Source organism: Grampus griseus (assembly GCF_964374135.1).
Source record: "Grampus griseus genome assembly, chromosome: 4".
Taxonomy (NCBI): domain Eukaryota; kingdom Metazoa; phylum Chordata; class Mammalia; order Artiodactyla; family Delphinidae; genus Grampus; species Grampus griseus.
In genome coordinates this window covers 26,629,762-26,644,465 of record NC_138997.1, presented here as the reverse complement: position 1 = coordinate 26,644,465, position 14,704 = coordinate 26,629,762, and the positions used below count along the sequence as shown (strand labels likewise).

Below are 14,704 nucleotides of genomic sequence, written 5' to 3'. Positions count from 1 at the left end.
AATCATTGGTCTCATGTACACATGGGTCATTTACTAAATAGACCACATTTGGTACAATGAAACAAGTCTAGTAAACTTCAACTCATTGATAAAATACACAGTATGTTATCCAACCAAAAGACAATTAAAGTAGAAAAACAATAATAATATTGCACATAGAAAATCCCCATCCATGTGGAATTTTTTTAATGTAAATTTATTTTATTTTATTTATTTTTGGCTGCATTGGGTTTTCGTCACTGTGCGTTGGTTTTTCTCTAGTTGCGGCGAGTGGGGGCTACTCTTCGTTGCCGTGCACGGGCCTCTCATTGCGGTGGCTTCTCTTGTTGTGGACCGCGGGCTGTAGGCGCACAGCTTCAGTAGTTGTGGCTCACGGGCTCTAGAGCACAGACTCAGTAGTTGCGGCGCACGGGCTTAGTTGCTCCTTGGCATGTGGGATCTTGCAGGACCAGGGCTCGAACCCGTGTCCTCTGCATTCGCAGTAGGATTCTTAACCACTGTGTCACCAGGTGAGTCCCTAGAAAGATGTTTTAAAGATTGCAAATTGGGCTTCCCTACTGAAGCCCGTGCCTACAGCCTGCGGTCCGCAACAAGAGAAGCCACCGCAATGAGAGGTCCCTGAACGGCAACGAAGAGTAGCCCCCGCTCGCCGCAACTAGAGAAAAACGAACGCGCAGCAACGAAAACCCAATGCAGCCAATCAATCAATCAATCAATAAATCAATAAATAAATCCTCTTTCTAGATAACACCTGAGTAAAAATTCAACACCTATGTCCTAATCACATAAATTTTTTTTTAATTTTCTGGAGCTGAATTACAATGAAAACACTACACATCAAAATTTGTGGGATATAAGCTAAGCCGTTTTAGAAGGAAATCTATAGAGTTATATGTCTACATTCAAAATAAAATGGAAAATCAATGCTTCCATCTTAAGAAATGTTTAAAAGAAAACCAAAATCCAAAGGAAATAAAAATAAAAGCAAAAAACAATGAAATATAATATGGACAATATGGGTCATCTGAAAAAATTAGTAAAACTGATAAAGTTCTAGGCAAGACTTATTGAGAAAAAAATGAAAAACTTCAGTACCAAGCATTAAAAAAGAGGTACCACTACAGATCCTCTTTGAAAATAAGAGGTATTATGAAGAAATTTATTCCAATAAAGTCAAAAGCTTAGAGGAAATAAACAAATTCCTTGAAAACCAATTTATCAAAACTAACACACAAAACTAGGAAATCTGGATATCACTTTACATACTAAATAAATCGAATCTGTAATTTTTAAACTTCCCACAAAAAAACCCCACTAGACCAAGATGGCTTCACAGGTAAATTCTCCCAAACACTTAAGGAAGAAACCACACAGACACTTGGAAATAACAGAGCCAGATGGAAAACTTCTCAACTCTCTGAAGCCACCATAACCCTGATATCAAAATCAGACAAAGACATTACAAAAAAAGAGCATAACATACAATATCTGTCACAAACACAAATACAAATACCCTCAACCAAATATTAGCAAAAAAATACAGCAATACCCAATGAAGTTAATACATCACTACCAAGTAGAGTTCATCTCAGAAAAGCAAGATTAGTTTAACTTAGAAAATTCAATGCAATTCACCCATTAACAGATTTGAGAAAAATATTTAATGAGCATTTCAATAGATGCTGACAAGTCTTTTTTTTCCAAAAGTCAACATCTACTTAGGATTAAAACTAGGAAGCGACAAAAACTTCCTCAATATAAAAGGCACCTACAATCTTCAGCTAACATCATACTTTACAGTGAATAATAAATGCTTTTCCCCTTAAGATGGAGAATAAGGCAAGATGCCCAGTATCACCACTTCCATTCAACATATTATTATTCGAGGTCTTGGCAGTACAAAAAGACAAGTAAAAGAAATAAAAGGCATTCAGCTTGGAAAGAAAGCAAGCAAGCTGTCTTTATTCACATAGGATACCACTGTGTACAATAAAAAAAAAGTCTTAAACTACAAGCAATAAATCAACTCAGCAACAGAGTAGGACAAAAACGAACTGCATTTTTATATACTAACAGTATACTGGAAAATGAAATGAAAAACATCATACATTTTAAAATAGCACCCAGAAACATAAAATACTTAGGGAAATTTAACAAAAGTTATCCATGACCCTACATTGAAAACTATAAAACAATGTTGAAATTCAAGACTAAATACATAGAAGCTCAGACTCATGAATTATTAAAACTCCATATTGAAAATACTGGCCTGCAGGTTTTTTGATGAAGGATCCTGATGAAGGATTAGTATCCAGAATACTTAAAATAATACAAATAAACTGACTGTAAAATTTATATGGAAATGCAAAGGATCTAGAATGGCCAAAACAATTTTGAAAAAAACCAGAGGAATCATACCACCTGGCTTCAAGATCTACTATAAAGCTACAGTATTAATGATAGCGTGGAACTGGCAAAAGGACAAATAAACCAATGGAACAGAATAAGCTAGAATTAGACCTGCAAATACACAGACAAGTGTTTTATGACAAAGGTGCCAAAACAATCCAATGACAGGAAAGACCTTTTCAACAAATGGTGCTAGAAATACTGGTTATCTGTATAGGAAAAGATAAATAACACACAATCTCGACAAATCACACCACACACTACCCAAAAATCTTCACAAGTCATAGACCCATTATAAAGCTTTTAAAGAGAAAACATGCGGGGACTTCCTTGGTGGCACAGTGGTTAAGACTGTGCTCCCAATGCCGGGGGCCCTGGGTTCGATCCTTGGCCAGGGAACTAGATCCCACATGCATGCCACAACCAAGGAGCCCTCCGGGAGGGAGGGAGGGAGGAAACATGGGAAATGTTTTTTGCAACCTTGGGATAGGTAAAGATTTCTCAGAACAAAGAGCTCTACCAATAAAACTTTTTTAAACTAATAAATTCAACTTAATCAAAATTAGAAAGTTCTTCTCATCAAAGCACTGTTAAGAAAATGAATAGGCAAACCACAGATCAGAGAAAATACTCACAATTAACATATTAATAATTAATACAGCTGATGAAGGATTAGTATCCAGAAAACTTAATTCCTACAATTCAATAACAAAAAGACCAACAACATATTTTAAATGAGCAAAAGACTTTAATAGACAGTTCACAATGTTAGAAATATAACTGGCCAGAAAGCATATGGAACGGCACTCAACCAACTTCACTAGTCATGATTAGCTTAAATGAAAAACACTAACATCATCGAAGGTTAGTTACAGGGTGGAGCAGCTGCAACTCTCATACATCACTGAACTACTTTGGACAATTGTCAATTTTCTTAAAGGTCTCTCTCTCTCTCTCTCTCTCTCACACACACACACACACACACACACACACACACCCAAACACACACACACACACACACACACACACACCCAAACACCCAGCAATACCACTCAGAGGTATTTATCCAAGAGAAATGAAAACGTGTGTCCACACAAACCCTTGTATACAATTGTTCATTATGACTTTTTTGTTTGTTTTTGTTTTTTTGCAGTACGCGGGCCTCTCACTGTTGCGGCCTCTCCCATTGCGGAGCACAGGCTCCGGACACGCAGGCTCAGCGGCCATGGCTCACGGGCCCAGCCGCTCCGCGGCATGTGGGATCCTCCCGGACCGGGGCACGAACCCGTGTCCCCTGCATCGGCAGGCGGACTCCCAACCACTGCGCCACCAGGGAAGCCCTATGACTTTATTTACAAAAGCTAAAAACTTTTTGATGATACACACTCCAATGTCCTTCAGCATGCATTTTCATGAATAAATTCATATGAATGTCAATTCAGATTTCCATTTAAATACCGGAACCAATATAAAATGTGGCTTTCAGTATGCCACGATCAACAATACCATTCTTAGGGTAAAAATCTTACATTCTATGAAAAACACAGAAGGTTACATACAAGAAATGCTATTTCTAATTCTGCCCACTCCATTTTCTACCAATTCCACCTAAATTCTTTTTAAATGACTTCCTTTCCTCTTCTCTCTACCCTGGAATCTTAGCAGAACTCCTGAATAATGCACCACGCCCGAAAGGATAACGCCAGACAGAGAGAGCCCTTTGCATTGTGGCTTTATTCATCCCCTGCACTACAACAAATTATCCTATTACACTTTTTTAACGGAAATATACACCCATAAATATTCCTGTAAACACGTAAAAGAAAACAGTACAATTCCATTCAATTCCACAAACTCTTGGAGTTGTCTTTTCAAATGCTTTAAAACAGGGCTTCTCAAGAGCAACCCTACTGACAGGTTGGAGCAGACGGTGCTTTCCTGGGGAGGGCTGTCCTGGGCTGGACATTTAGCAGCACTGCTGGCCTCCATCCACTAGACAGTAGTAACAACAGCCTGCACCCCTGCTGCCCTCCCCATCCCAACTGTGACAATCAAAATGTCCCCAGACACAAAATCACTCACTGTTGAGAACCTCAGACTTCAAGGATTACCTTAACACGTTTTCCCAAGATTTCTATGATTCCTTGTGCTTTGGGCCTTTTTTCCTCCGAGTTTCCAAACTGTGACCAAATCTTCAAGATTAAATTTAACAATCAATTTTTCTAGTATAACCTTCTCCAGCCAGCCCTATTCCCTGTTGCTTCTCAGCTCCCTAAGCACCTTAGACAGACCTCTAAACTGCTTTTTGTTTGCAAACACTCCCAGTCTGTGAGTTCCCTTAAGGTCAGGCCTTCCTTTTAGTCTCTGGTTTACTCTCCCATCCTCAGCGTCAAACACAGTCAATGGCTGTTTAGTTGCCTGAATGGCATGCACTATAAAATACTTACAAATATTACTCCAGCTAATGTGCTACAGAAACATTCTCATTATTATTCAGTCCAACTGCATGGGCTTCTGGAAGCAGTATGCTCTTAATTCACTCTTTTAAAGTGATAAAGAATACATTACCAGGCACACAGTTGCTAAATAAAGTCTCTGGTATAAATGCAGGCTAAAATGCATACTGCTTCAGATACATAGGGGATTTCATCTTCCCATCATCATCATGAAAATACAAATGGGTGAATTATAAAAATAAGAAGTATCTTGCCAACATCCTTCCAAGTGCAATATACTAGGACCTAGGCAACATCAAACCAAATATAATATTTGAAATGTCAAATTAATGAAAGCAACATGGGAAGCATTTTCTTTAAGTGGCGCCTGGCTGTGATGTGTGGGAGGACTTCACAGAATGGTAATTATTTACCAAGCAAGTGTGTGAGGGTCACAGCACAATGCAGCATGCGGCAGGCTTGCCAGTGAAACGGAAAAGCAAGTTATGTAACAAAATTGTTGGATCCGGGGATATTTCACCCTTCAGGGAGGAACGCTGCACCTCCTGACAAACTACAGCTTGCCATGGGGAAAGTAACTACACAAAATGCTCTTCTCCAACCTAAAACCAGTGACGTGACCATTTCACAGCTCATGGTATTTGAAGTGTGACTGGCGTGAAGGAGTGAATGTTTATAGTCATTTAAAAGCCTGATTTTAGTTACGGTAAGTATTCCTTTACCTGCAGCAGTGTTCCTTTTTTGTAGGCTTTATTGAGATATAATTCACCATAAAATTTATCTAGAGTGTACAGTTCAACGGCTTTTAACATAGTCACAGAGCTGTACAACCATCTCCAAAATCAATTTTAGAACATTTTCATCACACCCTAAAAAAAAAAAAAAAAACCCATACCCATTAGCCCTTATTCTTTATTTTCCTCCAAACACTCAGCCCTGGGGAACCACTAATCTACTTTCTGTCTACACAGATTTGCCTGTGTAGAACATTCTGGATGTTTCATATACATGGAATCATACGATATGTAGTCTTTTGTGACTGGCTGGTTTCACTCAGCAAACTGCTTTCAAGGTTCATCCACCTTGTAGCATGTTGTAGTGGTTTGATGTAATTTCAAATCTTCTTGTTTATGACAAAAATAAAGTTGTTTTTAAAAGTGAAGTTGGGAGAGACACTGCTTTGGGAGAGATCCCTGCTGTTCTCCTTACTTGCTGCAGGTAGTAAGTCCTTCCTTCTCCTGACTATTGGCTTGACACCCTCCGACAGGTGAACGCAGTTTTGGGGTACCAGAAGGAGTCTGCACCCAGCTGCCTTGGAATCTTCTCTGAATGCCACCAAGCTCTCCTTACCATTCCCTGCTTTGTTTTGTTTTTTGCTTTATTCACTTTTTACCAGACTGGACGTCTCCGGGCCTTAGCCACTGACAGTCATATCCTATGTTTTCAAATGCATCCATGTTCAACATGAAATAACTACATCTTGCTGTAAAACGTCTTTGAAAAGATTTTGATAAATTTCAGTTTTTGTAAGAAAAAATCATTTTATAAACATAAAAAGAGTGAAGTTGTTTTCAAGAGCAAAGTTACTGTTTTTGTATAAAAGTGAAATTGTGAGTCAGGAGGTCATCAGCCACATCTGAGGTTGCCGACAGCACTCCGTAACTCAGCTAGTGAAGGGCACTGCTGAAGCCTTATCAATAAGAACACGTGAAGAAGCAACGGTGGAGAGGGGGGATTTGGACTCTGAATACACAGTTTGTAAGGTCTACTCGAGTGTGTTCGGTCTGGGCAAGGCTACCCTCTGTTGATCTAAATAGCTCTCTGAAGACGTGGGGCATTAGCTCCTGCTGTGGTGAAGGTGACTCTTACCAGCAGCAGCAAAAGCCATGCAGCAGCCCCACAAAGAAGATCTTGCCCATCCACACTGGCCCCTTCGTTCCCTAGCAACCGGGGACTTTCCACTTTTGCTCTCAATGGGTCATGCTGTCTCCTCCCAAGAGCCAACTGGTAGAAAGGTACACCTCAACTAAATGTATCCCCTTCATCTTCCCTTGCCTGGAACAACAGTGTAATTAATCTAGCATTGGTTTAGAGTATGTTATTTCTTTATTAGCTTATTAAGAGACGTTACATATGCTATTAGAGACAGTATACATTGAGACATTATTCATCCTATATGCTACTGGCTGGTGAAATTATTATAATTCCCACAGTGAACCTGTGTTAAATAAAACACTGGCAAAGACAATCTCAGGCTCTGAGAGTAATTTGCCTCAAAACGAAACACAGCATGTATTAGCTCTTCATTTAGGTTTACTGTCCAATCATACTTCATCATATGGCCATGCACATTTATCTATCTATTCATCAGCTGATGGATATTTGTGTTGTTTCTACTTTTGGGCTCTTATGTATAATACTTCTATGAACAGTCCTGGGCAAGTCTTTAGGCAGACATGGGTTTTCATTTCTCTTGTTCACATCACTAGGAGCAGAATTTTCTAGGTCATGTAACTTTAACTTTTTGAAGAACTGACAAGTGTGTTTCAAAACAGCTACACCATTTCAAATTCCCACCATCAGTATGTAAGAGTTCCAATTTGTCCACATTCTCACCAAGACTTGTTATTACCTGGCTTTTCAATTACAGTCATCCTAGTGGGTAATACCTCATTGTGGTTTAGATGTGTATTTCCCTAATAGCTAATAACGTCAGGTGTCCTTTGATGTGCTTATACACACCTGTATAGTTTCTTGAGGAAATGTCTAATTCAGAACTTTTGCCCATTTTTAATTGGATTATTTGTCTTTTTATTATTGAGTTCTGAGCTCTTTATATATTCTGAATACAAGTCCCTTATCGGATATATCATTTGCAAGTATTTTCTCCCATTCTCTGGATTATCTTTCCACTTTGTGTTCTTGGCACATGTGTTCCTAAATGACCTCTCAACTAAGATAGTCAAAGTAACCTTTCAGTGAACCGAGGGAAGGAAAATGAACCACACATCCTCCCAACCATTGAGAATCAAAGCAGTAACGGCTAGTTGGAAATCAACCCACCCAGCTCTTCTCCCCTTCATTCTTCCTAAGAGATTCCCCAAGTATTAGAACAGCACACGGATTGCTCTCTTCTGTTTCCAGACATTTCCCTGCCTCAGCACTTCCCAGCTTCCTTGCAGCTAGGTATAACCATACAACTCCACTCAGGCCAATGATATATGACCAAAAGTAGTGTGCACTTCCTCTGAAAAGCATTCCTACCACAACAGACAATGCTACATAATAAATGGGGGCCGGCATCTTGGACCTAAGGTGACCAGGAAGGTAAACCGCGCACAAGAGTGGGCAGTGTCTGACCCCAAGCAGCATACCAACGATGACCGGATGCCCTGTAGACTTCCTAACAAAGAGAAGAAATTAAACTCCTACACTGTTTAAGTCATCTTATTTTGAGATTTTCTGTTACGTGCAATCAAACCTGATGAATTCATGTAACAATTAAGTGAAAGCTCTTGATTTACATGTCCACAGATCAAACGCAAGCCCAGGCTCCATTCTGCAGTTGATGGAAGTATTGCCTATTGTCACAATGTTACCTGACTGCTTTTCCAACACGAGGAATAAAAGATAGCAAAGACTGATACCAGGAAAGAAGACAAAAAATTTTACAGGGAACCTATGCAATCAGTGGTGAAACTGCTATATAGGAAGGTCTGCAATAGGAATTCTGTACAAACCCCGTCAGAAACCCATCTGCAATACCCACATGCTCCAAAATGCGTTAAGTTTATTTTGTTTCAGCAGAATACAAATACTGGAGCTCACAGTGCTGCCGTGTGTGCGGAAGAAAAGGACGGTTCACTAACCATCGCCTGATTGAATCTAATCCCAGTCCCGTCACTGCTAGGCAACAATTCAATTTCATTTAATCCAGTACAAATTTGGTGAATGCCCACCACATATAAAGCACCGTAGGAGCTAACATGAGGCTCCTACCCTCACGGAATTCATACCTAATAAACAAGGAACAAATTGCTTATAATCCCCAACAGTCGGCTTGGCCAGGAATCAGGGAAATAGACAAAAGAAGAGCCTATCTCATTTCAACTTTTCACTGAATAAATGCCTTCAGAACCCCAGAATCAGGGTGGAGACCTCTGAGAGAGGACACTCCCCTTCTCTCCAGAATTTGCTCCAAAAGTGGGAGACGAACAGCAACACACTGACAGTGGGGGGTGGCAGGGAACTAAGAGCCCCCAGAAACATCAAACCTGGGGGGTTTATGGTAACATCAGACCTGAATAGATGTTCCCCTGTTCAGAAATCAGGAAATAAAGCAAAGACAACAGAAGTCTGTAATTCAACTTAATTACAGTCACATGAGCCCAAAGGCTCAAGGAGATACACACATAAAGATATTTTCCAAGTTAACCAAAGAGCTTTAGAACAAGACTTACAATGAGCATGTACTTTTTTAAAAAGATTTACATGGTAGTATTTATATGATAAGATTGAATTAATATACCCATATAAAATATTGGGTCCATAAAAAGAGTATATCTTTCCCCCAAGAATTCTTGGAAATTTTACAAAAACCATTCAGTCTCTCCAACCTCTGCACTATTCAAAATGCCTATCACACATCCCAGAAGCAACTGAGTCGGCAGCTGGATATAAAAACCTAGAGTTCAGGGAAGAGATTCAGGTACAGATACTCAATCTGGGGAGTTACCAACGCATGGATAGCATGGAAAGTCCTGAGGCTGGACAAGATCGTTAGGGCTGCAGAGGGGAGATCTGAAGACTGAGCTCCAGAGAATTCCAACATCAAGAGGTCTGGGAAACGAGGAACTGGCAAAGGAGTCCAAAAAAGATGAAAAGCCATTGGGGTGGGAGAAAAAGCAGGCCAGGTGTGACATTATTGAGCCACGTGAAGCAAGTGTATCACAGAGGAGAGGGTGATTGGCCATGTCCGATGCTACTGCCAGGAAAGAACAAGAGGACTGAGAACTGCTCACTGGCTGTAGCACAAGAACATGATGGCCTTAACAGCAACAACAGAAAAACCCAGTGGAGAGGTGGAGGCAAGGGCCTGATTGAAGAGGATGCAAAGGAGCACAAGAGGAAGGAAATGGGAGACCTGAATATAAGAGCTTTTTGAAGAATTTTTGGGACTTCCCTGGTGGTGCAGTGGTTAAGAATCTACCTGCCAATGCAGGGGACACGGGTTCAATTGCTGGTCCAGGAAGGTCCCACATGCCAAGGAGCCATTAAGCCCGTGCACCGCAACTACTGAGCCTGCGCTCTAGAGCCCATGAGCCACAACTACTGAGCCCACGTGTCCTAGAGCCCGTGCTCCACAGCAAGAGAAGCCACCGCAATGAGAAGCCTGCACACCACAATGAAGAGTAGCCCCCGCTCGCTGCAACTAGAGAAAGCCCGTGCACAGCAACGAAGATCCAATGCTGCGAGAAAAAATAAAATAAAAAAGAAGAAGAATTTCTACTGTTTATGGGAAAAGAGATATGGGCAGCAGACAAAAGAGAAGACTGGTCAAGGAGGGGTTTTGTCACTGGTGATGGTGGTGGTGGTGTTTTTTGTAAAAGATGGATGAAATTAAGAATCAGTTTTGTACGCTGATGGGATTCATCTAGTAGAAAGGGCAAAGCTGGTGTCAAAAAGAAAGAAAGGAAGAAGTGCTTGAGTGACAACCTAAACCAGGAGAGAGGGGAGGTGAAGAGGGAATGGAAACAGCTAGACAGAGAGGTTGGCCTCAGTCAGGAACACAGTTCCCACGGTGATGGGGACAGCAGGGTGGGTACCGCTGATGGAGCGGGTATCCATGGCAGTGGAAGAGCTCTTCGAATTACCTCTATTTCATCAGGACCGGGAGGCAGTGCCAGAGGCTTAGAGAAGGAGGAAACTGTGAAATATCCGTCAACTAGGAGAATGAAGGAACTAAGACAGTGGAACATGATTTGTGGTTGGGATTAATGGGATTTGAAGCCAGCGGTCAGGAATCGCAAGTGATCCCAGTGAACATGGTAGAATACATTTCTCTAGAAAGAAAGAAGGCAGAGGTGAATCTTAACTTAAGTTGGAGCTGTGCAGACAAGTACAGTAAAGGGAGGGAAGGGCAATGGAGTTGAGTGTACTGAAAAGAGTGACTTTAATGAATGACTGAAATTCACACTTGGCAAGGAAAGAAGTGAGGGTGTGAGGGGCTGAGAACAGTAGGATCAGTTGATTGTAAGCTAAGGATACTTACTAGAAAAGAGTAAGCAGTGAAGAGTAGAAGGTGGTGTCAGAAGGAGAAAGCCTTGCAACTGAGATGACAGAGGGGGTGCCTGTCCTCGTAATGACACGATCTAAGGAGAGAGCACAGAGGGAATGGCTGAGGGAAGGTGAAGAACAGGTGACTGAAGGAGAGGAGCTGAAGGAGAAAGATGCAAAGTCCTACATGAATCATCTGAAATGATACTGAAATGACTAAGAAAAGCATAAAAGGAAGAGAACTGGAGACACACCATATAAGGAAGATCCTAAAAGTAGTCCCAGGGCTTCCCTGGTGGCGCAGTGCTTGAGAGTCTGCCTGCCAATGCAGGGGACTGAGCACCCGGAGCCTGTGCCCCGCAACGGGAGAGGCCACAACAGTGAGAGGGCCGCGTACCGCGCAAAAAAAAAATAAAATAAAATAAAATAAAATAAAATAAATAAATAAATAAATAAATAAATAAAGTAGTTCCAAACACGGAAAAAGGTAAGAAAGATACAGATTGTAGAGAGACACTCTGAGGGTGAAACCACGTGAATGGACGGCGAAACACAAACAAGACAACAGTGGGAAATAACACTTGAGGAGCAATGGGTGAAAATGGACAGGTGCCCAAATCGGGGGAGGACCTGCCTGTTTCACTGTGGAGACAGTCAAAGGACGGGAGAGCTGCAGGAGGTAGACAGTAAACACCAAGTCCAATGCCACTGAAGCTGCCAAGGGCTGTACTCAATTTCCTGCTGGGTGTATTACTGAACGGCTCACCGCAACCTAACTCAACAGGACCACAGCCGAATTCATCATCTTCCTCCACCCTCATGCCTCCTGTGTTTTCCTTCCCCTCCTTCACTCTATAGTCTAATATCCAACTTCTCTCTAAATCTGTCTCTAAAAGTCTCCCTCAAACAGATGCGCTGGGCTCCATTCCGGCTCCACCACACCAATCAATAACCCTTCCAACCACTCCTGCCGTTTCTAAACTTTCTCTACTCTGCCAGAGTGAGTTTTGAAAAATATAGCTCTATCACTCAGTGCCCTGCTTAAAACCATTTAATAGGTTAAGCTCAAAAACCTCAAGGTCAGGCCTTTGCCTCCCTTCTCAAGCCTCCCTCTCCCATCCTCCCTGACTCTCTGCTCCAGTGACGCTGGGTGTCCCCCGGTGGGGGGGGGGGACCTCAAGCGGACCACGCTCTCTCTTGTCTCCAGAACTTTACATATATTATACATCACTCTGCCTGGAATGTGTCTCAATCCCAGCTGGCTCCAAATAAGCCTTCAGTTATCAATTTGGACGTCAGATCCTCTGTATGCCTTTCTTGAATCACTTAGATTAGTGGTCCCTCTACACCCAGTTCCCAGAGAGCAGCTCTGAGCGTCAATGGAAATAAATTAGAGATTTCTGCAAGAATGAAGCTGAGAGGGTAAGGATCCAGGCCCCCTACCCCACTTTAATAAGAGAACTTTCTTCTTTTTTTTCTATTTCACATATGCATAAATGTAAAGGTGTTATTTGAAAAGAAGGCATCCCTATAGTTTGAAAACCACTAGACTAGATCATCTCTAAGGTCTCCCCCAGTTCTGAGAGTCTCCTTACAAGATGATATCATGAGGGAAATAACTCCATAGTAACCGCTCATCAACCTTTACGAGGGATGGAAAGTAGTTATAATCGTAATAAAGATCCCGATTGCAGAAGAGCACTTGGCACGATCAAGGTCTCAGAGAAAATATAGGGCTGGACAAAAACAATACGAATTGTGTTACTATATGGAAGTACTAGAATTATCCTTTCGAGACAAAGCAGATGAATCTCATTGAACACATTTTCTAGTAGACAGCGTTGCTGACTCGCCTCTGTCAATTATTTAGGAAACAACACACTTACACGGTTATACTCTGATGCCTGCAGCACAGTGGTTAAGAGCTTGGGGTCTAGAGGCGGATGCAAGAGTTCAAATTTCAGCTCTTCCACTTACTAGCTACGTGACCTTAGGAGAATCACTTAAGCTCTCTAGGCCCCAGTCTCTCACCATAAAATGAGAAGGATAATGTCTACCTGATAGAGCTGGGCTGAGGATGAACTGAGATAAAGCACAGAAGAATTCAGAACACTGGCACTTAGAGAAAACTCAGTAAATGTTTACAATGGGTGTATGCACACATATTTATGCTCAAGTTGTATTACACAGCCCGAATCTCTTCTTAAAGTTTTTGAACCAGTCCTAACTGGCTTGAAATTTAACCTCTTTCACAATGACGTTCCCTTTCATTTTTTTCCAGTCTTGGCAAAATGCACATTAAACCATCTGTCCTTTTCTTTGTAGGGCCATATTTATCATGGTGCATAAGAGCACATTTTTATGTACCTGGTCTTCAATTCATTTTTTGGAAAGTAAAGCACAGATCTTCCCCCTCTGCACTAACACCATAGACTCAGTTATATCATCTGAGGGAAGAGAAGAATTAATTATTTTTGTATACCTGGGTCCTGACCTAAAATGAACTTGTGTTTAAAAAATCTCATATTGTGAACTTTTATTATACAAGTATGAAACAGTGTTATCTAAAGACCATCGTTACCAAAACCAGGGCTGGCAAGGAACCTCCACAGTGTCAGCCATTAAAAAAGGAAGTATTCTACGAGTACCGTGATTTTCCTTAGTGCTTCAGGACACAGAAACAAATGCCAGACAAGCAGTAATATTGACAAACAAGCTTCGTTTTTCTTTTTCTTTTTTTTTTTACTTCCTTCTCTCCAGCAAAGATTCTTTTCTAACTAAATAACTAAAAGTCATACCACAAGAAAAAATGAGAACTAGTCTTTGAATAAACAGAGTTTGCCTATGACCCTCCACCACATACAGAGTATATACATGGAAGGCTTAGATCAACAATGAAATGCTCCAAGGTCATTTTTTAAGTGACAACACTAGTTAAGATGATGCCAAACTTCAGCCAAGGCTAAGCTATCACTGCACAGCTCAACATAGTGACCAAGACGAAACAGCCCGCGGTGAATACACAGCCTGGAAAGATAACGAGATACCACTCTTCCAGGCCACAGACATCTCAGTTGCAGTTAACTTCTATTTTTTTAAAATCATTTTTTTAAATGACTCTTTTCATAAAGTCCAATAATGCCAATAACTTACCGGTCAGCAGCTTCTACATCAAAACAAAACCTTCTGTCGATGGAGTCAGTATGTCTTCTGATACATTCTTTCAAAAAGAACACCTCTCCGTCCCCCTGCAAAGAATCATTTTAAACATTCTCAAGAACTACAGTATAAACGTATATAGAATTAAGCACCCTATATTTGATGGGGGGAGGAGGCAAGGTTCAGACTTTAGGTTCCTCTATCTGATTCTCTTTCAAACCAGTTTATTTAGAGTCGTAGCCATTTTTTTTAACTTTTTATTTTATATTGAAGTATATTAACAACATTGTGTTAGTTTCAGATGTACAGCAAGGTGATTCAGTTATCCATATACATGTATCTATTCTTTTTCCAATTCTTTTTTGTCACTGTCCTTTTCTTAAGGTTTTCAAGACCCTGCTTTG

At 40.9% G+C, this 14,704-nt stretch overlaps 1 protein-coding gene across 2 annotated transcripts in view; it reads right to left on the bottom strand.

Annotated features, from left to right (window-relative positions):
- ARHGAP10 (Rho GTPase activating protein 10) overlaps positions 1–14,704 on the bottom strand; it is a 326,233-nt gene that overhangs the window by 172,336 nt on the left and 139,193 nt on the right. For both annotated transcript variants that reach the window (XM_082652719.1, XM_082652720.1), the window contains one exon: positions 14,295–14,389. In XM_082652719.1, coding sequence (XP_082508845.1) covers positions 14,295–14,389 — 95 coding nt within the window. The remainder of the gene's footprint in view (positions 1–14,294; positions 14,390–14,704) is intronic.